At 44.0% G+C, this 27,836-nt stretch overlaps 1 protein-coding gene across 28 annotated transcripts in view; it reads left to right on the top strand.

Moving 5' to 3' along the window:
• The window catches only part of Mbs (Myosin binding subunit), a 32,419-nt gene extending 5,162 nt beyond the window's left edge, over positions 1-27,257 (top strand). For 5 of the 28 annotated variants that reach the window (XM_033383522.1, XM_033383521.1, XM_033383518.1 and 2 more), the window contains 20 exons: positions 3,503-3,615; positions 3,685-4,239; positions 4,316-4,401; positions 4,873-5,061; positions 5,227-5,343; positions 5,633-5,723; positions 6,767-7,183; positions 7,850-7,957; positions 8,037-8,183; positions 8,499-8,700; positions 10,716-11,546; positions 12,680-12,824; positions 12,887-13,156; positions 13,707-13,804; positions 14,042-14,083; positions 20,859-21,007; positions 21,082-21,172; positions 21,888-21,974; positions 23,389-24,355; positions 25,808-27,257. In XM_033383522.1, the coding sequence (XP_033239413.1) occupies positions 3,503-3,615; positions 3,685-4,239; positions 4,316-4,401; positions 4,873-5,061; positions 5,227-5,343; positions 5,633-5,723; positions 6,767-7,183; positions 7,850-7,957; positions 8,037-8,183; positions 8,499-8,700; positions 10,716-11,546; positions 12,680-12,824; positions 12,887-13,156; positions 13,707-13,804; positions 14,042-14,083; positions 20,859-21,007; positions 21,082-21,172; positions 21,888-21,974; positions 23,389-23,505 (3,855 nt within the window). In that variant the 3' untranslated portion in view covers positions 23,506-24,355; positions 25,808-27,257. Of the gene's footprint in view, positions 1-3,502; positions 3,616-3,684; positions 4,240-4,315; positions 4,402-4,572; positions 4,605-4,872; positions 5,062-5,226; positions 5,344-5,632; positions 5,724-6,766; positions 7,184-7,849; positions 7,958-8,036; positions 8,184-8,498; positions 8,701-10,715; positions 11,547-12,679; positions 12,825-12,886; positions 13,157-13,706; positions 13,805-14,041; positions 14,084-17,310; positions 17,432-19,454; positions 20,615-20,858; positions 21,008-21,081; positions 21,173-21,887; positions 21,975-23,388; positions 24,356-25,807 lie in introns of those variants that run through there. The other 23 variants (XM_033383525.1, XM_033383527.1, XM_033383524.1 and 20 more) reach the window with 23 other exon arrangements.
• The last annotated feature ends 579 nt before the right edge of the window (positions 27,258-27,836 follow it).

Here is a 27,836-nt window from a genome sequence, read left to right as displayed (position 1 = left end):
TCTCGGGGATTGCCTGTCTATCTCGGTGTATCTGTATCTTGTACTGTTTGCATTGCATAATACCATTTCAAGCAATAGAACAGCAGCCACAGCCACAAGCCACAGAATGTATGCCATTTCTGTGTTACAAAACCCAACAAAAGTGCTCTCTCCCTCTCTCTCTCTCTCTCCCTCTGTGGTCCGATTATTAGATATTTTTCAGCCACAGATACAGATGCAAATACATGAACGCATAAACAAATGTAAATGAAACGAAAACTATAGAAAAATACTATTATTTTTGCCAAAAACCATGACGACATGCGCCCTGAAATAGTCCAGAAGGCTTTTCATTTAGTTGAAAATGAAATTTGTATCGAATTTCCCCTAAGCGAAAGGATAATGCGAATGCCACGCCCAGAGGGATTTGGGATTTACTCAACGTTAAACTCAAAAGAACAAATAAAACAAATCCAGTATAGTTCTAGCCAGAATCTTGAATAAATATTTGAGGAACGTAACAGAAAACCGCATTAAGGGAAAGTGTACGATGTACAGGGATTATCAGTCTACAGTTTTCACACTTGAGGCTGTAATCTTGGGTAAATAAGTATCGGACGAGATAAGATTACGAATGACAAAATCCCATTGCAGTTTGTCCCAAAAGTGAGACAAGTTCTCGTCGTTTAATCTATTAACAAATATTGAATATTGAATAAATAACAGCTAATAAATGGGAAATTTACTGACGCTGATCCGTAGATACGATCTGGGAGATATTTTCGGGGCCCGAACGCAATTGAAGATTTCGAAATTAGTAAATCGATTCGATATTTGTTTCTTTTTTGTGTATGTTCACCCAATCTCCCAATCCCAATCCCAATCCCAATCCCATCGTTTGTTTATTCGACATTTTGTAATCGCTGGTGTTTCATTAGTTTTCACAAGTCTTCCATGCCTGGCCGTGCCATGCCAGATGTCTTCTGGGTCTCTCCCCACCTGGTGGCCTAAAACAGAAAGCCAGAAGCCAGAAACGTTTCTGCCACTGACCAAAAGAAAAATATCCAAATAGGCCATTGAGGCCATTGAGGCAGGCAGAAGACGTTGGTTGTACAACGATTTGGCAAACAAAAATTGTAGGGGCACCGCTGACGATATATGAGATCTTTTCGTACCACAAGAAAAGCGGATTTGAAGGCTGAGAGAGAGAGATACAGCATTCGCCTCGAGATATATAGATTTCGAGATTCTACAGATACGTTTGTACATATATATGTATGTATGGTTTTTGTGTGGATTCTTTTTTGCACTTTTATCTCTCGTGTGGCGTGGCGCTAATTCAAATTTGTAATTTATTGAACTCAAGCGGTTGCTCGTTTCGTCTATTTTAGAGCGTCCTACGATTGTATTATAGATACATTTTTGGGGCCACATACGGCACAATACGGGGCAATGGGATAGGTCAATGGGTGGCGGGGAATATATTCATTATTTACGGATTGTACGCTACTATATCTTTGATATATCCCCTCGCCATGCACGTAATCTTCCAGGAAGTCCTCTCCGAGGAATTAGTCCCAATCGGTGAGCTGTAGGACTAAGGATTGTGTGCAGGGCAGAGCCATGGGCGAAGGGTGAAATGGTGCATGGTGCATGGCGCTTGGCGCTTGGCAAACCGGCCTGCATAATGAGCCGCGTTAAGCCGTCTCAACAAGTCGCCGTTGCGCCTCGGCTTTGGCATACGCCGCGTATACGTAATGTGGCGGCGAGGTGAATAACATTTGGCGGCAGAAACGGGCAGTGGCAGTGGCAGCCGCTGAAAATGCCGCTCAATGGCGTGCCAAAACAAAAGGCTAAACTTAGCATGCAATTTTCGAGTACCCTGTAGGCCCCATGGGTATTGGGTATGCTGTGTCCATGGTGCCGCATGCAACCACAGACGAGCAACAATTGGCACTCCGGAGTGTGTGTTTGTTCTTCCACTTTGGATCCTTTTTGGACTCTCTTCACCTTCAAAAGGGTATTCCCCTGCCTTAAAGGGTATTCCCATTTCGCTATACAGATCTCTGCCTCGGCCTAGCTACTTATTGTTGCTAGGCCTCTCTGGGCCTCCCAGCACAAAATGTGATGTTGCCTGTTCAATGCGAAATGGAAATAGCCCCAGAATTTCGTTGTTGCTCCTCTGACATTAAGGCCCACAGGGGAGCAGGGCGGGGAGCGGGGCGAAGGGGAGCCGCAACTGATGGAATAATAGCTCGTGTCAAAAAAAAAATATTTTGCATACCAAAAGTCATTGGACATTGGTCGTTCAACGGACGGATGGGATGGTCACGCGTGGGCGGTGGCCCCCCTCTTATACCCACCCCCTACCCCCTTCCCTATGCGACGATCAGCAGCGATGTTTGTCCGTCATTTTTCGGTTTATCAAAATTGTTCATAATTAATTAATTGGCTGAGTTCCAGATTTACAAATTGTTTGCCCGTCGTCGGCCCACCCGCTGTCTCTCTCTCTCTCTCTCTCTCGCTCTAGCTGTGTCCCTCTCCCTCCCGCTACTTACAGCTATTCTTCTTCCGTCTAGCTCTTTCTTTTTGTGGGTTTTTTAATGCGTTTTACTGCGAAATGGAAATTGCTTTTAAACGACGGCCAAAAAGTCACTTTGAAGCTCGCCCAAAAGAAGAATGTGAATTACCATATGCCACAGAATGAGGAGAACGAAAGAGAGGGGGAGAGAGGGAGAGGGAGAGAAGATAGAAGTAGCTCGAAACGTAGGCTCTTATCAGAAAGCCAGCAAGCGGAGGGGGGGAGGGGGGAATAGAGTTGGCGCTCTTTTCCTTTTCGTGTCGTTTCGTTTACTTTCTTTTCTGCTTTAAAGAATGCTTATCGGTATTCGTCGGGGGGCATTGGTTATGGGTCTGTGGTGGTCTGTGGACTGTGGAAGGGATTGAGTGGGGCGGGGAGGGCGGCAGGGAGGGAGATAGCGGCACGGCGGTCCCAGCGAAGCAACAATGCCGGCGGAGTCGCCGCCACACGATGATATCATCGTTGTGTCGCCGTCGCCGTCGTCGCTGTCGAAGATGTCTAGGCGGAGGCTTCAGCGGAAATCCGCATAAACACCCAAGAAACATTGTGGAGCGTCTGTGGGTGTCCCGTCTGTTTACTTTAGCGTTTTAGCAACAGATTAAGATAAACACGGGAATATAAAACATTTCACTAGATACACATTTTATTACTCAGGAAATCCCTGGCTGGAAAACCCGTAGAGAGTGCTGCCCCAAAGGTTGATTCAACTCTGGAAAATAATGGGAAAGAATCGAAGAGAATCAATGCCTAGTCCTGCTCTTTTCCTTTGCATATCCTTTTGTGGTGTGTGTTCTTTGTTCTTTTCCATTAATTAGTAATCATCCATGCGGGGGGAGTCATTCGAGTGCCGTCGCTCGGCCTCTGATTCAGCGATGACAATTTACACGATCGATTGTATCTGACAAAGGCGTTTTCTGATCCGTTTTCTTATCCCGTTTACAGGCCTGCATCGATGATAATCTGCACATGGTTGAGTTTCTGGTGAAGCGTGGTGCCGACATCAACCGTCAGGACAACGAGGGCTGGACGCCGCTGCATGCCACGGCCTCCTGCGGGTGAGTGCCACGCCCACAAGCACCCAAGTGGCCCCTGCTTGACTCCTTCTAATCTTGTCTCTTCGGTAGATTTGTGAGCATAGCACGTTATCTGGTGGAGAACGGGGCCGATGTGGCCGCCGTGAACAGCGACGGGGACTTGGCCCTGGACCTGGCCATCGATGTGCAGCACAGGGGCATGATCGAGTACATGGAGAAGATAGTCCAGGAGCTGAACATCGATGTGGAGCAGGCGCGCAAGGCCGAGGAGGAGGCGATGCTGAGCGACGCCGAACGCTGGCTGAGCAGCGATGCCGCCGAGGTGGACAGGCCGCACCCGAAGACAGGGGCCACGGCGCTGCACGTGGCCGCCGCCAAGGGCTACACGAACGTGTTGAGCCTGCTGCTGGAGGGACGCGGCAATGTGGATCGTCAGGACAACGATGGCTGGACGCCGCTGCATGCCGCCTCGCACTGGGGCCAGCAGGAGACCTCCCGGATGCTGGTCGAGTCCCTGGCCGACATGGATATACGCAACTATGCGGGACAGTCCTGCATCGATGTGGCCGACCGTAAAATAGTCAAATTCCTGGAAGAACTGCGGGCCAAAAATCGCAACCAGCGGCGTCCATCTAGTCAAATCAGGTTGGTCCTTGCTGCTATTTCCCGATGCTGTTTTCGATTTGAATAATCAATGCAGAAATGGTCTTTCTTTTCGCAGAATCTCAGATGCGATTGAAAATCGTGTGGACAAGACGCCCACCAAACTGGTGCGCGTTGAAGTGAGAACTGATGCCACAAAGGATGGTGCGTACCCGTGCCCGTACCCCTGTGTACAGCTCAGTGGGGATTTGCCTAATAAACGAAAAGCTTTCTTTGATTTCTCGCACAACACAAAACACACACAACCCACGCAACCCACACAACAATCAAATATGAAACAAACAACTTGCGTCCTGTACTTGGTCCTTTGTTTAGGCTCTCATGCGCGCTAAAAAACACACACACATTGTTCTGTTTTGTCGGAGCATTTATTGTAATCGTAAAACATTTGCCACTGCCTCTCCGTCTTTGTATAATTTGCAAATCATTTGCATTCAAGCATTTTACGATCATCTTCAGATCATCTTTCATCTTCCATAGCAATCCCGAATCTCTCTCTCTCTCTCTCTCTCTCTGTATGCCTGTATGTATGTTCTCTCTCACTCTCTCTCTCTCTCCCTTTTTCTCTGTATTTTGTGTCTATTGTCTCTTGCTTGTAATTCACGCACACTGCAGCTGCCAGCAGTTCGAACTGCGCCTCCAGTAGTGAAGCTTCGCTTCCAATCGATAATGATAATGATGATATTGATGATGATGATGATAATGATGATGATGATGATGCTGTGGCCCACGAGAGCGATGCGGAAGAGCTGAGCGATTCCACGGAGTCCTCGCACACCACAAGTCTATCTGGCGAGAGCGAAGGTAGTCGGCATTTGTTTTGCGTCTCGATTCAGGAATTCCCTCTCTATCTCTGTCTCTCCCTCCGTGCTAAGGCCCGCTTATGAGCTACTAATCTCCACCTTGTTGTGTGCCTGTTTGTATCGAATATTTGCAATGTCTAAAACATATTTCCATTGCATCTTTTAGCGGAGAACGTGAAGCCCAATCAACAGCAGATCCATGCCCTCGAGCATCCAGTCGAGGAGGAGGCACCCTGGCGACGCAAGATGGCCCGCGCACCCAACGACAGTCCCACTAATAATCGTAAGTACTTGTTGGAGGACAGTGCGTTTCAAAGCATTCAGGAAAGAAGAACATCAAGAGATGGATCCCTTCTAAACATAGAAGTACTTGTTAAATTCCATTCTTGAAATCGAAGAAAAGATATCGTTCGATTAGCATTCTATCGATCCATTCTTGATAGCGATTCGATTTATTGGATGTAGATATTATCGATATCGATTTTCCTTCGAATTATTAAGCTCTGAAACGCACTCCAATATATAGCACGACCTGTTCTGATTCGATCTCTCCCTCTCTCTCCTCCTTGTAGAAGTTCCTGATAGAGAGCTTAGCAGCAATAGCTCGGAGAGCGCCAACGATGTCATATTGCGACGCACCCAAAGCTTTGAGAATGATGAAAAGTGAGTTGTGAATAGAAGAACCCTAAGCTTTTGACAGAAATGCGTGCCACACAAACACACACACACCCACACACACACACACATACCAAATACCTAATAGCACACATAACAGATTAACCTACATATATATATATATATATATATATACATATATATATTCATTAATCTGCCAAAAGTATCGATTAATTGGTGGATTTAGTTGCAGTTTTTGTTTCACTTTTGCTGATTGCATTTATCGCTTATCATTGTGCCCCCTAACACACTCACACCCCCACACGCATAGTGCAAAAACAACCGAAATCAAAATCAAAATCAAACCGTCAACTGATAACCAAACAGAACAAAATGATATGCGAGTTTTGGGCACGGTAACTGTTTAAATATACCGCAGTGCTCTCATGCGCTCGTTTTCTCTCTCTCTCTCTCTCGCTCTCACTCTCTGGGGAAAAACACATTCAACCCAGTCATGCTCTTTCTCCGAAGAAACAGTACCACTCACTGCTCTGTCACTCTCTCGCCCTCTGCAGAAAAGAGTCGACCACCCACTGCTATCTCTCCCTTCCTCTATGAGTCATAGGCCCCCATTTGGGGGGAGGCCTTTTGTCCAGTTCCATTCCCATGAGTCCGGTAACCAGTGCACTCCGGCAAAGTGAAGCAGAAACAGCAAAAAGATACCAAAAATAAGAATCGAACACCAAAAGCCACACGCAAACAAGAGAGAAAAAAGTTTTGTTTTTAGTTTTAAAATTTTGTTTTTGTTCTGTTTTTTTTTTCTTTCTTTTTCTCCGCTCATTTATCGATAACAAACCGATCAAAATCGAAAACAAACTCACCAACGCACCGCCAAAAACCAACAACAACAACAACTCATCATAAAAAAAAACCGCTTATCCAAAATCTAACCTGCCCGCTGCCCGCCCGCCCGTCCGCCCGCCTGCCACTGCCACTGCCACCACCACCACACGCCTGCCACCGTCTGCACCATCGTCTAACGTCCAACGTCCAACGTCCAACGTGCTATCTGCCGCTGCTGCTTGCCACAGATTCTATCAAAAGTACAATGAGCTGCGCGCCCGCATAAAGGCCAACTCCTGTCCCATTCTGCCAGCGACTGCGGCGTCACAGGCGGCTGCCGCCGCCGCCGCTGCCTCTGCAGCTGCGAATAATTCCAATTCCAATAACAATAATAATCTAAGTAGCAATAACAACAATAAATTTAACAACAATAACAACAACAAAAGCGCTCTGCTGCTGGGCTCAAGAACAACAAATAACACTGCAACAACAACAACAACATCCAGTACTTTCAACAACACGCACAACAACACAACAACAAGCACACCACAAACAGCAGCAGCAGCAGCAGCAGCAGCTGCAGCAGCATCCACTGCTGCAACAACAAATCCATATTATAGCGTACAAAGATCGGCCTCACTCAAAGATAACTCAATGTATTACAGGTTTGTTCCGCACACACACACACAAACAAACAAACAAACACACATACACACACCCACACCCACACTGCTGTCCTGTAGCTGTCCACCCCGAAAACTAGATCAAAGGATCGATTTAATCCATAAGATACAAATGTATAGAGAGAGAACTATCATTTTATCATGCATAGATGTTGAAAGATTATGCCTATCGATTATTGGGAGTATTACAGAGCCAAAAAAGATCTGATCTTGTACACTCTATAGGCTCCTAAAAAAGACAACATAATACTTAAATATGTTACTGATGAATACTCGTATAATAGTATACTTGTTATTCCGAATATACCTGATCTAGTTCATGGTGGACTGCTACTCCTACTCCACTACAACAACAACTACTACTATACTACTATCACGCCTACTCATAGATAACTGCTAACCTTAATGTGTCGTAACTCCGTAACTGAACCTGTGCTTTCGCTTAGCTACTTCGTTTTTTCGTTTTTCCGCCATAACCCAAGAACCGAATACCATTTTGCACCGAACTGTGTTTAACAATCTCTTATATTCAGCCACGCACCAATGTCGTCTACCTATACTCTTGATTGTGTTCTCTCTTATCCGCTGTGCAGCACTCTCTCTTATATGACATGCTCTCTTTTGTTTTGTGTCTTTTTTTTGTGGCAGGAAACCGACCGTTACACACGTGGGCACGCCCACTGGCACAGCAGCCACAGCAAAGACAACGCTCCTCAGTTCACCGTCGACGAATGCACTGACCCCACCAATACGCAGGTTAGTACTCGTACGCTCTAAGCTCGTATACAACTGATGTACTACATATAAATATATACGATTCTTGTCGAACGATTAGCCAAGTTACAGCGAAAACCACTGCCCAGAGCAATAATGGCAGCTCTTCCACGGCCAGTGCCAGTGCTAGTGCCAGTGCCAGCGATGTGGAGACCGCCAAGCCACCGCCCAAGCAATCCACGGGCAATATAATCAAGAATTTCTTCAAGTAATACGAGAAACCTCACAAGAATAACTGTTTTATGTGTTCGTTGAGTTGAGCCTAACCTCAAAATATAGCCCTGCTGCTAAGCAAGATGGCTTTCGTCTTTCGTTAACCTCAAATGAAAGCTCTGCTAACCTCAAAAATATCTGTCACTGCCGTTAAGTGACGTCTAACCTCAAAAGCCAGCGCTGCTAACGCCTTTCCCCTTGATTTGTGCAGCATGATTTGTTCTTTCAGCTAGCATATGTTCTATAATTTATTACTTGAGGAATTCCAAATTATAGCATCTCTCTCACTCTTTCTCTCTCCTGCCATTAGATCTTTTGTACCGCCCGTGCGTGACGAAGAGAGCGAAACACAGCGCAAAGCGCATGCCAAGAGAGTCCGCGAGACGCGTCGGTCCACCCAGGGCGTTACCCTGGACGAGATCAAGAGTGCCGAGGAGTTGGTCAAGAAGAAGAACATGGGCATGGCCAACAACAACAATAATAACAACAATAACATCAGCAGCAGCGGCAGCGTAAGTACTCCCGTGTCCCAAGACCCAAAGACACACCACCCAATACCACAGTACCACAATACCCTGTATCATTCACAAATCAGAGCTCAGAAATGAAACATCTACAAACATCCACACACCCGTCAACGCCAGAGAGAACGAGCATCTTTCTCTATGTCCATAGAATCGCATACATTATCCCATTATCTGTAGGGAGAGCTCGTACAGAAGCATCCACACACACACACACACAAACACACGATGTCCACTTGCAGTCCACACCCCCCAAATCAATCAATCAATCAATCAAATGTCCAAATACACACCAAAAACTAAAAGAAGAAAGAAAAAAGAGTACAAAACTGCTTATGGTTATGGTGTCCCCCCTGTCCCCCTGTCCCCCGTTCTCTTTGTGTATCCTTTGTATCTTTTTATTTGTGTGTCTCTGTGTATGTTCATTCATAAGTTGCACAAATACACGCTCTGGCAGTCAATCAATCAAAGTAACGAATCCTAGTTTAGTTGTGCATCTTTGGATGAACATACATCCCCATACTAGTCTGTATACTAAAATAGTTAAATTGTAGCTTAGCAAAAATCATCCTGCAAAACCGAATGCAACAGTTTTCGTGAGATCTCTGAAAAGTATGCTATGAAAAAACGAGGGTAAAGATACACCAATAACTCCACTGGAAACGGCCTAAAGTGCGTTGATGAAGAAGTTCTAGGGAAAAAATTTATCAACATAAAGGAGATTCTTGTTTCCTGCTTCCTAGAACTTCAACATCTGGCTCTTACTGAACAGAAAAACTATGGAACATTGCAATATAATCCGCTTAATGATGTCAAATGATCTATCAATGGGTTGGCCGAATATATTCAAACGAAGTAGAGCCCTAAAGCAGCAACAAAAACAACCCTTATCGCCGAGATACTATGCACACGTCATGTATTATGTTTTTGGACTCTCTGGCATTCTCTTTGGCAATGTTCCTTGGGTCTGACTATCTATGCACCAATATGCCTCATTGAAAAAGAGTAAATTGAGGTAGTAATCGGTACAGCAGGGTGTCCGTAAAGTGAGTTACAGGTGTACTTCTATATTGAGTGGCTAAACGGGCTGTGAACACCTTACTGAATGTAGAAACCCATTAACCTTGAGGGTTTCGCACACGGCCCGGACCGGCCCGGCCCCCATTCGAATCTGTTGCATTCTGTTGGTTGGTGTTGTTGTTTTGTTATTGTCTCACCACCACAGCCACCCCCACCCCCATCCACCGACCGTCGCCCCATCCTTAGGCTAGTTGTCATCACAATCAGATCAATCATCGATCAATCAGTGCTCATTTAGCGTACGTTGCCACCCATTCGATTAACCGCCAATCAAGTTGAGTTCTCTGCGTTTGTGCCTCTCTGCCACGCCCCGTTGCGCCTCGCCCGCAGTTTTTGTGCCCCCCGCCCGCCACAGCGTCAATCAAGAGCTGCCTCTCATCAATGTTGAGTATTCGTTTATAGCGCGTAGCGTATTATATTATGATTTCCCCAAGCAACCATCATCAGCATTGCCAGCATCCAGCGCAGATCAGTGAACCATAGCCGGGAGTCGCCATTACTATTCGTATTTACGTTATCGTTTACAATCGTTTTTTAAGTTATTTTCTACTGTGATGATGGGCCGCCTAGAGATCTGGTACGCGCGATCTCTATCGTAGGCCTATACACACGTATTATCCTATGTATAGAATATGTTTTGTATGTCTATGGAATATGTTGATGATTTTTCATTTTGCATGTCCCATCTGCATGCATCCGTAGAGTATTCTCAATCCGGGCCACACTCTACGTATACGTATCCGGCTCCGTATCCGTAATCGTACGTTATGTATATATATATATGTATCTATTTATTATCGATTTAGTAGCTAATAGCTATCCCTCCCCCGACCCCAGAGATCTTTTGATTTTTGTTTTCGAGCAAACAACATCGCCTTGGGACCATTGTTTTTTATTTGTTCCAAAACTAATATTATTAACAGAACGATACAAGCGAAACAGCGGCAGCCACAGCCACATCAGAACACACATCATCCATCAGTGATGCAAGCCAGCAAGAGCCACAGCCGCCACCACCGCCCACCACGCCGCCGCCAGCCATAATCCCCACCAGCGACGAGACGGAGATCGAGACCATTCTGGCCCCCAGTCCAGTGCAAAGTGCAAACGACACCACTGCCAGCTTCACCCTCTCCGCGCCGTCGAGACGCTCTGTGGTGGTCGACGACGACGACGACGGCGACGGCGACGGTGATGGCAAGGCCGGTGGCGATGCCGATGATCCGGAGGCAGTGGTCAGTGCCAGCTACACGATAGTCTCGCGGCGCGACAAGATCCCCGACAGCGCTGAGAGTGAGCCAGAGCAGGTGGAATCAAACAAACAAAAGACTGACGAGCAGCAGGCGGAGAGCGAGGAGCAGAAGGCGAGGCCCACAGACCTGCCGCTGAGTGCGGCCCCGACTGAGGCCATCAAGTCGTCCTCCTCGACCACGCCCGGCTCGCTCGAGAGTCCAGTGCGCTTGCGGGACAAGCGTGGCCTGTCCGGCAGCAGCCAGGAGACGGATACCAAGTCGGACACCGCCTCGCCAGTGTCAGCGCATCCGGACTTTAATGCCCGCGACTCTCTGCTCAGTTTGTATGCGCGCCGCACGACGGACGGCAGTGGAGGAGCATCAGCTGCAGCAGCAGCAGCAGCGGCAACAGCAACAGGTGGTGCTGGTACTGGCGCTGGTGGTGCGGGTGGGAGTTCCACATCAACATCGACAGCGGAACGGCGTCCGTCTTGGCGCCTCAAATTCGATGCCGGCTCCAAGGTATGCCCCACACAACCCAACCGAACCCTCTAACCGAAACCCAGAGTCCTACTTATATACAAGATATATATGTATATGTATATGCCACAAAAGACTGTATCTCAATCGGTTGTCTTTAATATTTTTGTTCGAGTCTAAGTGTAGCATGGATTTAGTATTGTAATAATTATGGTTTGCTAAACAATGGAAATACCCTTGCTAACGAATGGTTAAACCAAAGATGTGTAACGAGGAAAGCCAAAAAGCGCCAATGAGCCAAATTTGTTTCCCTGCCAAGGCAGTCCTCAAACCACACTAAATCTAATATATATAGATCATATAGAAACCAGATCGCAAGGGTATTCTGAACGTTTTTCGAGTAAACGTAGCTGTTGTGTATGTTTTATTTTTCGTAGGTCTTTACACGCCTGAAATGTTTGTTCTTAAGTACGTTTTCTCCTTCTCTTTAGTTTTACTTTACGCATTTTGTATTTTTACATCCATGTACATGCTCGTATGTTTTCATTTTGCCCATAATTTCATAATTTATGCTTGCTTCTAAAACAGCAAACAGCATTACTTACGTCTTGTGTACCTATTATTTACTGTTTAGTCTCCAATCCAATCATATCTATTCGGCAATGAACTTTTCCACAACGTTGCAGCTAAAAGGAAAGGCTTGAGCACTTGGCTGAGTTCTGCTTGCTTTGTTTTGGTGTATTCTTAAGGATGTACATATTTTGCATGCCATTCAATTACTATAATCCAAATGGTGGTTCAAGGGAATACTGAAGCTGCTTTAGCTTAGGTTTTCTAATGGTTAAGGGCACTCGCTAACTGATGGAAACGGGGACTGCACCCCAAATGCAAATGGTGTCTGGATTAATCGTTGAATTATTATTGACTATTACTAAATGTATATTAAAGACACTAACTGCCGCTGCACACAAGCCACGAAATAAACCCAACAAAAACATTTTCCAGCATAGCTTTTCTGTAAGACAAACCACACATTTTGCTCACAAAACAAACAAAACGAAACGAAACGAATATATTTAGAGAAAAACATTTCAAAACATACCTTAGATGCAGACTTTTGTAAATTATAAGACTGTGATCCTTCCGCATAATAATACTTGTGTCTTTACGTGCAGTTCAAGCTGGAGGACAACACCAGCGGCGGTACATATCCGCCCAACAACAGCACCATTATACCCAGCGCCCCGGCGGTGATGGCCGCCGCCAATCTATCGACCACAACTGGTATCCAGCGACGCATCAGCAGTGGTCCCAATGCCCGTGAGTATTATGATGAGTCCTCCTATGATTCCCCATTCAAATGGTCCCTATTTTGGTTTCAGTCAACGCTTCCAATCAGTCACTGAACTCTGTGGGCCGCCCCATCTCGGCGCCCAGCGAGAGCACAAACAACAGCAGCGCCTATGCCACGCCAGCAGTGCGCAAATATGAAACGACATCCACAGGAGCGGGAACCGGAGTGGGAGCGAGAGTGGGAGCAGCTGCTACTACGACAGCCACCACAACCGCCAATTCAGTGTCTGCAACCAGTGCCAATCATGCAGCAGGAACAGCGGCAACAACCAATGCCACATCCAGCCATGACGATAAGGGTAAGGCCCGCCAGGGCACAGACTAAGGAGATTCAAGATTAAGGATGATGACGAAATCAATGGAACAACGGAATAGTTAGTTTCGTTCGGCATGGGATCATCAAGATCAAGATCATCATTGCAAATTCTCAAGAATTCAATATAAAATATATATACATATACCATATACCACATATACCACACAAAACCCACTCTTGCGGTCTCGTTGCAAGATCTTTACACAATTATAGATTGAAACGCGAACAGGAAATATTACGTGGGACTCGCCACCTAGTGGCCTAATGCATCAATCCAGTTAGAACTAAGAGTTTTGCTGCAATTCATCCGTATATTCTATCCACATTATGTCTTTGAGATATCACACTACTGCTGTTTTTAAAATTCAATCTATATGGGATATAAATTTGATCAATAAACTGGGGAGAACTGTTAAGCGATAGATTCCATGCCTCTACATGTTCCATCTAAGAAATCCATCTTGAAACTTCATTAAACCCTCAGATTTCTGTTGTTAGACTTGAAAACGAATTCCATTCTATTCCACCAACAGAAAACGACAAGGAGAACGACAATCGCACACAGACCGTCATACAGAGACGCCGCAAGCCGAAGCGCAGATCGACCGGCGTGGTGCACCTTGATGTGGATGTAAGTATTGTTCAGCCATGCCCCATGCGCCCGCACAGATCAGATCAGATCAGGTCACAGATCGTACTCGTATGTGGCATATCTGTACGCGTATTTCTGTACGTAATTGCCAGGCCATTTGTCAGACCAAATGAGCCGGCGAGCAGCGTGCCAACTATTTTTAGTGCAAATGCTAATTAGTCAAAAGATTAGGCGCATACTAAATAAGAAAATCTCTCTTTTGTTTTGCTGCTGCAGGAACTGGATCCCGAACGTCAGAACGAGGAGAAGGACAAGGAGGTGAGTGTTTTCTCTCTCTCTCTCTCTCTCTCTCTCTCAAGTGTCTCTCGATCTGAGAGTTTCCATAACTTTTCAACAACAACAACTGGCAGAAAAGCAATTGAATTTTCACACCTTGCCAAGTAATTTAAATGTGTGTCAGGTGCTTGTTTCCGTGCTGTGTGCACCTGACACTCTTTTTTTTTTTGCTATTTTTTTTTTTTGTCTTCTTTGTCCTCTGATGTGCTCCCACAATCTTTTTTGGCTTTTGGCTGGCCAGCTGTGGCCCGTTCCGTCACACCTTGTCACATTTTTAGATCGTTCCCCGTTTGCCGCGTTTTGTCCTTCAAAGTAGCTCTGTACCCCTTGCCGCCCCATCATTGCTGTCTGTTCCAATTAGCAGACGACCCAAAAACGAAATTATGATTTGCCATTAGAAAACGGTGCACGTGGCATTGTGGATGTGGAAGATGCTGCCTCTAGCTGTAGCTGTAGCTGTAGCTGTGGGATGGATTCTGAATCGAGTCTGTGCACTCATAAGTGCAAGGCTACTGCGAAATCCTTTCATGGCCGAGGCCAGAACTATTAGTGCGCGTCCAATTTGTGGCTAAAAATGCTGCAGCAGCAAAACCTGTTAACAATTTATCAGAGGCAAGTGTCAGAGCCGCCGTTTGTCGCCTATTATTCAATTCTCAGACAATTTCTGAGTGCATTTTGTCATTTATGAACAATATAAGCGTTTAAGTTTTGTGTTTTTCTAAATTATTGTTAATTGGTGGACAATTGTTTGGATTTTTCACACAATTTTTCTAAACGTTTATACGAATATAAATGATTTCGCTCATATACATTTTCCACGAAACGAAAATTCATTGAATTTTCAAGTAATTTGGGGTACAGATTGTTCCTTCTGTGGATTGGCTATTTATTTTCAAAGTCGATCGATGTAAATTCTAACCGATAACTTTTAGAACTTTTTTAAACATAATATGAGATTCGGAGGATGTTTTATTTATTTAACTAAGAGTAATACCATTTGCTTATCTGAAGCTTAAGATTACCAAAATGTAAAAAAAAGAAGCTTAGACTCAGCATATGATGAAATGAGTAGGTTCTCCGCTTAAGCTTCAGCTTTGAAATATTTTGGAAATAACTTCTTTATAGGTACCTTCTATATTTAATTCGTGAATAGATCTTAAACAATTCGATGTTTTTCCCACCGATGCTACTCTTATATTCCTAAATATCTTCTGCTACTCAGAAATTCTGATCTGATCGCAGAGTTTTCAGATTCTTCCTCATTTCAGTCCTGAATGAACACACTTCTCCTATAATTTTCATTCGCATATTCTTTGGATTTCCTATTAACTATTAAATGAAGCAATTAAATGTGAATTCGAGGAAACTTTAAAAAGGGACCTGAAACGTTTCCATTCTCCTAACTTTGGGATGGTGTCCCTCTGTCCATTCAAAACACAATTTGTCAAGCCATCGGTGGCAGCCTCTTTGTCGCTGTCGCTGACGCTGACGCTGATGCATGCTGCCTGTGTGTCACTTGCAGCTGATTGACGGTGTCAAGTGTTTGCATTATCTAATTTTCTTCTGTTCGTCTGACAAAAGTGCATCCTGGGGGAGAAAAACACTTTCACAATCGTTGCTCGTCGACATTTTTGCATTCTATGACAAATTGGGCAATTATCGAAGCACGACCCAAATGAAAGCCGAAACAAAAGGAAAACCCACAAAAAAGAATCGGAATAATAATGAGAAATGAAGCAGACATTCAACAAATCGCTGACACACGTACATTGAACTTTGTTTTTGGCCAAAAGCGCATCACCGAGAGAGGCAGCAAGGGTGGAAAGGTGGAAGAGAGACAGATGTTCGAATATAACAACATGCAGTACATTTGTGTGCTAAATTTATAACAGTTTGCTTTTAATACCGTGCACTCGTATCGCATATGGAGGACATGCTGTGTCCGGGGAGAGCTTGTACACTGTTATCACAGGAGTCTGGATTGCTCTTCGGTACGATATAGCCATACCGACTAGGCTATTGATGCTGATCGTGGTCGGAAACGCCTCCTTCTGGGTGTTCCACTTTCACCACAAATCAAATATACCACTATATTCTCTGAGTATTGGGTATAAAAAGTTATTCCTGATCTACATCAGCGGTGGGCTGGATTTTATAGTTCGGGAGCATTCCAGCAAAAGCAAAAAAAACCCTTATCAGCGAAGAAAGACTCGACCATTATGCACACGACATGTATTTTGTTTTTGCATTAATGGGAATGAGGGGTGATTTTTGAACTCTCGACTCGGAGGCATTCATAGCTTTGAAGCTCTTGCATTGGTCAGACAGTGTTCTTTAGTAGCCGCTTAGTCCGTGCCCATCAAAGGGTATCTTCTAGTCTTAACAGTCGATTTGTGCTCCTACTTGCTTGCATTTTCCGCCGTTGGCAGGCATTTGCTTCCTCATTCCCTCCTGGGAGGAGGCAGGGAACCGAGGCGATCGTCATTTGCTATTTATAGACCGAAATGCATTCAACGAAAGTTTAAACCGCTGGACTGCAGCAGAGAGGGGCATGAGCATGGGCATGCTTCTGGCCCAGTTATGATGGGGCAAGAGCTCCCCCAAGAACTCCCCAATGGGAAACGCGCTGCACTCTACCTCTAAATATAGAGATAGATCGAAATAGGCTTTACCTCTCTCCCCTCTCTCTCTGTCTCTGTCTCTGTCTCTCTTTTGGTGCATCTGTCATGTGTCAATGACTGTGCTTCGCCTTTTGGCCCAGTTCTTGGGGGCTGCTCCGCCGACTCACCCCAGTTTTCCCTGTTGGCTGCTGCTTAGGCTCTGACCCCAGCATAGTTAACACTTTTACGTCTCGGACATTGGGCCAAATACGTGTGCGATTTACTAAATTTAGACCAGGTGAAAACTCGCACATTTTCCCCACACACGAGAAAATGCCGTGTGCGCAATTTCAAGTGAAAATCTCCTGCTCCTCGCGTCTCTTTTCCCCCTAACAACTCTTTGTGGTGGCTTTTATTATTTTTTGTTTTCATATTTCACATTATTATAGTATTCTGATTATCCCCGTTTTGTTCTTTCCGGCTTTCCTCCACTCTGTCTCTCTTAGAGGCATCTCTTTGACGCATCGACTGCCTCTCTTTCGGATAGATTTGATTCTCTTTGGGGTTTATTTCTGATCGTGCGGCAAGTTCTCATTCGAATAAAACATTTCAAATCTCTTGTGAGCAGCACAGTTGAATTTTGTGCGGCTAGCACAGCGGATCATCAATCAGTTCAGCATCAGAATCAGCATCCAATACCGTCTCTAAACAAACCAGTCTAAACTTTAATGTAAATCCCAATTGAACACAAGAATTCAATACGTCAAGTGAATCGAGACAAAAAAGAACAATAACCACAAAAGCTGTCATCGAACGTGTCAAAGAAAAATCAATTGCAATACGCTTAGATCGTCTTACCCCTGGGATCAGATGGGACCAGATCCGAACAGATCAGTGGGGGGTCGGCAGATGGCAGATGGCAGAGCCAGAGCCAGAGTTAAAGTTGATTTGACTGCCGCCAGCCCCAACGCAAAGTTGGCTTTCAGCCGAATCGCCTTTTTGGGGGGACAACTGCGCATAATTTTTGGACATTTCAAGTTGATGCTCTCTTAAGGCGGCTCTCTCTTATTGGCTGCTGCCAATTTGGGCAGCTATTTTGATAAGTTTTTAATTTGATTTGGAGATATATTTTTTTTTTTTTTCTGTAAATGTTAAAGTTTAACAAGCGATAAGTCACAAAGATTAATGATGGAAAGATACACAAAAAGATCTCTAAAAAGAACCCCTTGAATCCCTTAAGAATTTTTAGGAAATATCTAAAGTATTCGATTGCGGGATCTTTTGACCTTTAAAAGGGAAATCTTTGGAAAACATTTACCATCTCTAATGAAGCTTTAATTGACAAAAAAAAAACTCCCTTCAGATAGAATAGCAGGTTTAGAAAACTTAGTAGATTAAAGAAACGATCCAATAGCACATATACAAATATTTATTACAAACTCCAACAATAATAGATCCAATTTTCGTTATTTATGGGTATTTCCACATCGTAATCCTCTAAATGTGCTCCCCCGACCCTCGATAATTTTTCATAGTCATGACACCACAGATATTTTACGAGTATGTTCCAAAAGACTCCGTTTTTTATGCGATATTAGCCACGTTAAATGTTTGAATTAACACGAAACAGCATCAGCAGAGGGAAATTATTGCAAAAGGCCAAACATTTAAGCGCTCGGGAAAAGCCGCTTCATTCATGGCCTGCCCGTCCTATAGATAGACCATAGACCATAGACCACCGGTGTATACATATATATGTATATATATATAGAGGTATATGGCATGGATATACTAGGAAACAGACACAGATCATCGTAAATTATATGCATTGGTAAATTGCTTGAAAAGAAAAACGTTTTCTGGTCATTTCGTTTTCATGTTTGTTATTTTGTATCGCGTGGGTGTGGGGAGGATGAGGAGCATCAACTTAGAGAAACAAATAAATATCAGACAGCACCCTGACTTCCCCCCATAGATCATGGCGTGTATGTGTTTTCGATACAGCTCAGAGAGAAACCCCAGGGAGAGACCCCCGTACAGATCCGCCACAAAGAAAATTGTCAAAATTGATGTCTTGACGTCACGTAATGGTTTGTTAGTGCAGCACCAGCCCCAGAACCAGCCCCAGCCCCAGTAGAAACGATCTGTGGACGCACGGAGAAAACCACATGTCAATATTGCGTTCTCCATATTGAGAGATCGGATACGATTGCGAGTGTATACACCGATATACCGATACGCATACATATATCTTGATCTGTACATGAGTAAACACACACAAACGCTGTTTGTTTTTCCTCCTCCTTTTGTTTATACCGAATTCATGAACATTTTGTGCTCGCTTTGATTATAATCGTAATTGCCTTTTGTGCGCGAGGTCTAAAAATGGAACAAAGATCAATCGTAATCGAATTTCGAATGCTCTTAAGTGGCGGGGAATTCTTCAAGGGATTTATTTCGGAAAGATTTCCAAGAAAGACTTCGTTCTATCGATAATAGTATCGTTTATTCGCGATACAAATCGATTGGACAGCTCCTTTGACATCCTATTAAAAATCTTTGGCACTACACACCTTCTGTGCCCCGATCTGTTCTCTGGAAACGATTACTGAATAGCAGACATCGTCTCTGTTAGGGTATTCCGGTCATGTGGTTCTGGGCGGACTGTTTAAGCGTAATTGCAATTGTGTGCCGACGATTGATGTACGAACCGGGGCGGGAGATGTACTAATGGGGCATGTGCTTTCTTCTAGTGTCCGTCAGCGACATGTCCTTTCGATCGAGATCGCGCACACAGGCGCCACTCTCCAGTCACCGGCGCTCGCTCTCCTCCTCGAGAGTGGGCTCCTCCGGGGCGAGCGGCGTGGGCTCCGGCTCCAGCGCGTACAACTACAATGGCAGCAGCTACGGCAGCGGCGGCAGCAGCGGCCGTCCCCTGAGCACGGGCTACTTCCCCAGCAGCAGCGGCAGTGGGAGCTACCAGAGCCCCTACGCCAGCGTGTACAGCTCCCGGGAGAGCCTGTACGGAGGCGGGGCCGGACGCAGCTCCTCCGGGGGCTATTCAAGCTATGGGAACGGTAATCGATACGAGTACAGTGGTGGAGGCTCTGCTTCTGCGGCCAAGTACCTTCACCATCACCATCAGCAGCACAATCACTACCAGCATCAGGCTAATCCTCACCAGCTTCCGCATCCGACAGTCGCCGGCAGTGGGCCATCAGCTGCAGCTGCATCCCCATCTGCCTCCACCTCCTCCTCCACATGCCACGCCACCACCTCCATAGCGTCCACGCCCACTGCCAAACCTCACAGCAGCCGCTACAGCTATATGCCGTCGTCATCAGCTTCTGCAGCTTCTTCGGGCAGCCACTACCACATTGTCGTGAGCAAGCACAGCAACAGCTACGGTCACTCTAAATCCTCTGCTCTCTCCTCCTCTCTCTCCACCGCCTCCTCCTCGACGTCGTCCTCGAACGGTACAGCCAGCGGTGGGGGCTACGACAGTTCCCGGTACGGCTCCAGCGCCTACTCCTCTGGCGCGGGCTCGTCTGCGTACTCGAGCGACCGCTATGTCAGCCCCTACTCGAGCAGTTACGACAACGGCGTGACCACAGCCTCGCTCAGCTTCAAGTCCCCCGGGCTGAGTGCCTCGAACTCGTTCAAGGGCTCCCGCCTGATGAAGACCAAGTCCCTGTCCACTTCCAACAGCAGCCTCACTGCCTCCCCGTACAGCAGCAGCAGCACCCCGACGACCAGCAGCAGCGTGAGCCCCGCCGCCACAGTGGCGGCCATTGCGGCCACTCGCAGCAACTCGTTGCGGGAACAGGAGCGCAAGTCGCGCAATCGCACACGCTCCCGCAGCGCCGCTCAGCGATCCATTAGCGCCTCCTCCGAGAAGAGCGAGGGCTATGAAGTAAGCAAGGGTTTCCAGGTTCAAGTTTCAAGGTGTGCTCATACAAAGTGAGGCATTTCCGCTCTCCCGACAAGCCCCTGAGAGCGCTGTCTGCCAATGATCACCTTGTGTTAATACACCTTGGCTTTTAGTTAAGCTTTTTCTACCTGTTGTTGTTGTTGTTGTTGTTGATAGTATTTGAAAATCTCAAAGAGCACACAATTGCGTGTTAATCGGATCTAATCTCGTTTTTCTTCACCTGCAGAGCGGCAGCGAACGCACCTCTCGCTCCCGACTGGGCAGCACAACGAGTACGGCCGCAACGAGCACGACCAGGAGCGAGTCGAAGGGCAGCAGCGACAAGTCGGAGAACGGCGATGGCATTGACTACAAGGCGCTCTGGGAAGCGGCCAAGTGAGTATTAAACTGTCTCTCCTTCTGTCTGGCCGCCATCGTTGCTCACTGCGGCGTCCCACTTTCTCACACAGATTGGAGAACGATAAGCTGAAGCAAGTGCTCAAGCAGAAGGATGACGAGGTTGTGCAGACCCGCGCGACCCTCGAGAGATTCGCCAATGCCGTAAGTAGACTCTGCCCTAACTTGCCACGCCCACACCAGCATACTACTACTACTACTACTACTACTCCTCTCACTCGAAACTCTCGCCAAAAGAAAAGAAACGAAAGTCAAAAGCAAAGCAAAGCAAAAGCATACTCTCAGCAGTAACCAACCAACAAAAACAACAAACACACACATAAAACAACAGAAAGCTCTCTCTCTCCCTGTCAGCTCTGCCTATGCTCCTCTTCTGTCCCCGGGAGAGAGAGAGAGTAGTGCTCTCTCTCAGATCTATACATATCCATTCACTCAATAACCCAATCACTCTTACAAAAACACACATGCACAAGGTGTTTTGCTATAAGGTGAGGCAGGCATTCCCGTGGGAATGTGCCACCTTGCACCAAATACGCCTTGCCCATGCACTACAAATTTAGCAGCCCCCCCTCTTTCTCTCTCTCTCTATCTATCTCTTTGCCTCGCTCTGCCTCGTCTCATGTCAAGCTTTTTGCTCGCGTTCTGTCTCTCTACATCGCATCTCTCCTTCGCTGCGATCTCTGTCCAACCAAACCACCAAAAGAACAACACCAAAACTGAACAAGAACTACAACCACAACAGTTACAATATATGTACACTGTACTACAACAACAAAAAACCACAAAAAAACCAACAAAATTAGCATATATGCAAAAAAGCAAAAACAAAACAAAATCTTGTTTCATTTCACATTCGCAGACCACTAAAAACTCACTCTCTGAGATTGAGAAACGTGAACGAAGAGCTATGGAACGCAAGCTCTCCGAGTTGGAGGAAGAGCTCAAGGTAATTACAAACGAGTCCTTTGCTATCCGTAAGCCCTAGCGGCTGCCATTGCCGCTGCCACACTATTGTTGCTGTTTGAAATTGAAATTGAAATTGTGTTCTGAGAACAGGAGTCGAAATTATTGATTGCCATCCCTCCACTGTTCTTTGTTTCCCTTTCTTTCTGTTTCCGTTTCCGTTTCTGATTTTACTGTATTTTTTGTTTTGTTATTATTTATTTCCTTTTGTGGCCAAAAGTTTTGATTTTTGCTTTTCTTTATCGATATAACCCAGGGCTGCATGCAAACCGCGTTCCAATCTTATTTAGTTTGTAATACCCTTGCAGATATAACGAGTGTATTCAAAGCAAGAGATCCCTGTGATCGCTGACATGGGAAAATATCGAACCGATCTGCAAGGGTATCCTTTCTTTCTCGTTGTGTTTGATTTTCTTGGTTTCTTGATTAACCCATTATTCTTTTAAGAAAATTGATTAATGCGAATTGTGCTTCTGTTCTTAAGATCAGAATCCGTAAATTTGGCTGATTCCTCCGATACCTACCATTCCCGCTACACCCCTCGCACCTCTCGTTGAAGCAATACGTGCATATTTTCATTAAAATACCTTTCGTTTCTTGCTTTCACCTTTTGGCCAGTTCTGCTATGTATACCATAGGACACCAAGTTACCTAGCCTAGTCCTCTCTGTGGTGGCACTGTTTCTTTGTGATTGATTTGATTTGAAATTGATTTACAATGCCTTATACCTTAAACTGCTGTACATTGAGCGATTGTTTTGATTTCTGTTGCCATTTGTTTTGACCCTCCCCCACTTCTCCACTGGAAATTGTCATCATTATTCATTCCGGTTTATCTTTGTTTGTTTTTTGATTTCCAAATACTATTACAAATTGCAATTTCATCAAAGATCAGACATTTTCTCGAGTTCTCATCTACATCGATAGTAAACCATACTTCTCGAGATCTTCATAGCCAGCCATCAGACACTACTCTTCCGTCCATTATGTTTCACTCTCTCTCTCTCTCTCATCATCTCTTTCTCTCTCTCTCTATTCATCATTGTCATTGTCAGACTCTCATTCTCTCGATCATCATTGTCACCCTTTTATGATTTTTGGTCACTGTTTCCCCCACATGCGTTACACGTTATCCGTTACACGTTACCCGTTACACGTTACCCGTTACCCGTTGACCGTTATACGTCTATCTCTCGCACTCTCTTAACCGTTATAAAGCAATGCGCTCCCTCTCATTCAAAAACAAAACAAAAAACAAACGCTCACTCAAATTTGTTTTTCTTTTCTCTCTCTCTCTTCCCACGCGCCTCATCGATCGATCGATTGTCTTTATCTTTTCTTGCGTCGCCGCTGTTGTTGTATGATTTCGTTTTGATTTTTTTGATTGGTGATTTTTAGCTGTTGCAGAAGCTAAAGACTGAGAACGACCGCCTGCGCGCCGAGAACCGTGCCCTCACGCGAGTCGTCTCAAAGCTGACCACGTCGGCCCAGAGCCAGCTGGCCAAGGCCAAATAGAGCCATATCGAAACGCATTTCAATCGCCTAAGCACACTCCCCCCACCCCCACCAGAATCACACACTCACAAAAAAAGAAACAACAACAAACAATCTCACAAACGCGCGAATATCGTTATCGTTTCTATATACATACACACGCATATATATTGAATACTATATTTAACACATTTTGATGTCGTTTTGAATACTCGATAAATGATAAATAAGTATAATCCGAATATATCAGCACTTGTAACAATAATTAAGTGGAATTAGCTCACCTTTGAGCTCATCATGGGGCTTGAGAACCGCTCACTGGTAATACAGATCCAGATACAGATACAAATACATACAGATAGAAATACCCACCTATCAATTATTCAAACCTTCGACGAACTCTATGGGTAGCGTAGAAAAAGTGTTTTATATACATATAGTAAAATCTTGTTCCCACGGCTTGTTTTGCTCTAGATCGAAAAATGTTTGCGAATTTATTATGTGTAATCAATATCAATATATCATATGTACTTATGGGAACCACAAACCACTTGAAATTGAACTTGAACGTGAACTGTAACCGCACTGATTAAGTAACGTAAATCAAAACCATCAAAACCGCCACTCGTATCATAGTAATGCCCATTGAAAATCCAGCGAAGCCCAAAAACGCTCAATTGCTTGCCCAATGTGTCCCCCACCATCAGCATCAAAAACACACAGCATCAGCATCAGCACCAGGCCCCGGTCCCGGTCCCGGTTCCGGTCCAAGGATCTGCTCTCTCACTCTCTCTCTCTCTCTGTCCAGCCGCACATCGGGGGGAGAACGGGAAGGTACAGCAGTGGTCTAGTGGATGCTGGAAGCTTTACGGTAAATCAGACCCTCCACCAGACCCTGACATGTGACATTTCTATGAGCCACCTGCGCCCAAATACTATTATCAGCTGGCTGTTGTTGTTTTGTTGTTATACACATACCACAAAAATAAATATACATAATAAAAAAAAAATATATATATTTTATCTATAACTGTATTATCGAGTGTTTCAAAAACTTGTATCTGATTGGAGCCTGAATTTGTTTTATTAAAGCTGAAGTTGGATTGTAACCTAGGGAGGTGTATGGAAAAATTAAGGGACTCACTTGGTTTAAATAAAGAAATAAATAAAGAAAAACTTTTAGACTGAAGCCCAAGCTTGATTTGAGCATTCGTTATCTGTCAATTTGGTTTACCTTTTGTACCCCACCTTTTGTTGGCGTCCCTGTACGTCGAATTCCTTTGTATCTTCAAAGATACATTTTTTCGACCAGAGGCTGCTGAGGCGAATCGATTCAAAGGAGTAAAACGTATCGATTTATAAAATTTAATAATAATATAGATATATGCACCATTTGCGATCCAACTGAAGTTAAATACATACATATATACATACATCATTAATCTCGATTAGAACTCTATATTGAATTGTGAAATTCGCTATTGAAAACATTTTGAAGCACTCTGAATGTATATATGCAATAAATATCTACTTAATAGTCGTACTTTATTACACATACATACGAGTATACATATAGTATGTATGAAACACCATATTTAGTGTCTATATTCTAACTATTCTATGGAGTTTTTCCTCTTGTTGTTAATATTGTTACAAGTTTTCTATGCCAATTTGTTTATCCTTTTGTGTGTGTTCTCGAAACCAACAGCACAACATACCCATCGACCGATCTTGAGTTATGAAATAAACGAAACCTTTGCCCACTGTCGTTCTTATTCAACATAATGCTGTTTATTATTTTCCATTCCGTCCCCATGGGACGGGCATTATCCGCCATATCTCCAGAATGTCAGGCATCCGCATCAGGCATCCGTATTCATGTGATTCATTCGACATTATATGATCGACCGATCTTCAATAGCTTATCATGGCACACGACACGCGTCACGAAGTCATGAAGAGCACACGAATCATTGATAGATTTCATAGAAACTGCTCGTACTATCGGAATTTCCATATAGTTTGTGGTTGCATGCATGTTGTCTCTGGTTCTCTCCTGATCAGGGCGTCCAGATGTGTCGATGTTTTTACGACTAGGTAATTACTAATCGTTTGTTTGTTGTTTCTGTTTCTGTTGTTGTTGTTGCTGCTGCTGCTGCTGCGGCGGCATCATTCCCCTAACTAACGAAGCATGCCCCACGCACAATCACTCCCCGAACTTGTGCCTCCCCTCTGTGCTCAATGCTGTATCCATATCTTGTGCATATATACATATACCTCTTTCGTATCGTGTGTACTAATTTGATTCCACTTTGATCCACAGCAACTCGATGCGTACAAGTCGGATAATCATCGCCTGAAGGAGGAGAACGCGGCGCTGATTAGAGTAATTAGCAAATTAAGTAAATGAAATGATGTCTCCACTGTACCGCTGCATGGATGGAGGATAATCATCATCGTCATCTGTATCATTGAGAAACAATCCCATTTTTACGTTATTCACCAGCTGGAAACGGGCTGAAAAATGAAAATAAGAGAAGAAATTAAATGAATCAAAACAAAACGAGCAGAAAAAAAAGAAACGAAACGAGAAGATAAGAGGATAGGAGAGGGGAAGGAGAAGAAAAGGTGCGAAATTCGCTGGAAGGGGGAAATGTCAAAATTTTTGTTTATTAATTGTGTTAGATATTTAATCATAAGGTGAAACTATGTTTCTACAATATCGTTGAGAATTGTTTCGTTCGTTTTATATAAAGAAGAAAAATCTTATGTATTTGGTCAAATTTTGTATACAAAGTAGTGAAAATTATTAATTAATAAAATTGCACAGATCAAGCCTAACTGTACGCAATGTAAATCAATTGTGTGAGGATCGAAAGAAAGCAAATTGCAAAAAGCGAAAAGCGAAAAAACCTTTACATACAAACTGAGAACATATTCATCAAATGAGCCCTAGTTACAGATTAGTTTAACTACGTAATACATATACATACATACATACAGACATATATAAATATATACATAAACATATATATATTTTTTTTTCATATATAAATTATATATACACATTGCATATTATATATATTTAGAGCAACTGAATCATAAGTTCGACATTTGAATGTGTAATATCATCGAGCAACCACGAGAGAACCGAGGAAGAGTTGTTTTCGAAACCAGCCCACGCGTCAACGTACTAAGTGTAATCATTATCATCCGTATCATTCGTAATTGTGTTTAGTGTACCACCACCCTACCCCCGAAACACCCCCATATTTTACACCATACCATTATACCATTTTTATACCCACAACGCCCCCGCAATCTGAGGAGCGTACCGAATACAAGCTCCATGGCGCTCTTCTACAATATATATGTAGTTACAGATACAGATACGAGAGCATATCAGGATATGCTGGCCTGCATATGCACTATTACTTCTACTATTCGATTACGTTAATTATTAGTTTCTCCCTCACTTTGAATCGTATTATATCGTACTATATTTTACCTTCGCTTATAACGAAACAAATGATCATACGCCCCTATGCATACATATTTCTGTTATTTATTAAATTCGCCTAAGAGATTTTTGTGTTACTCGTAAATGGAAACGATAAGCAAATGCATACATAAACAAACATACACCAACAACAACAACAACAAAATATAAATTAATATAAATCGTGAATTGTGTAATATGTAAAATTGTGTGAGAAAATATTTAAGAAAATTTGATTCAAATACGAAACTTAATAAATGTGATCGCAAGCAAACTCTGAATATCTTTTGGAATGGTGTCTTATGGTGTTATTTTGATTTTGCATACCCTAATACGTTTTGTTCTCAGCAGATAACAATCTCTGTCGATTTCGTGAGAAATTCCACATATCTCTCATTCAAGGTTTACAATTTCTTTGATAACATACTCGGTAATAATTTAATTATTTGCTGATAAAACGTTGTCTGAAATTAACCCCCGGGCAAATCTGTTTGCAGGGCATGCATTGGAAGAAATACCACAACCTTTTTTGGGTTGTATCAACTTTAACGTTGATCAAAGTCGAAAATTAAGGACTAAAGGTTTACTTTGTACCACTCATCAGAATAGGGTTTTATTCTTTGGAATCTCTAGCAATAATCGATCATAGAAGAATATTTCAAAATAAATGTTGATCTCTTTTCACTGTCACTATTATACATATGATATCATCTCTTGGAAACGATTGGTCTGCATTCAAAAATATTTGGGGTACATTAGGAACCTACTATACCGATTGCTTTACTCTACCTTAACCGGGTATAAAAAGACAATAGCAGTATACAGAGCTCTAAGTACAACATAAAAATGCGCT

Source organism: Drosophila pseudoobscura, chromosome X (genome assembly GCF_009870125.1).
Source record: "Drosophila pseudoobscura strain MV-25-SWS-2005 chromosome X, UCI_Dpse_MV25, whole genome shotgun sequence".
In the NCBI taxonomy this organism is placed as follows: domain Eukaryota; kingdom Metazoa; phylum Arthropoda; class Insecta; order Diptera; family Drosophilidae; genus Drosophila; species Drosophila pseudoobscura.
The sequence above is the reverse complement of the archived record's forward strand: the minus strand, read 5'-3'. Positions and strand labels throughout refer to the sequence as shown.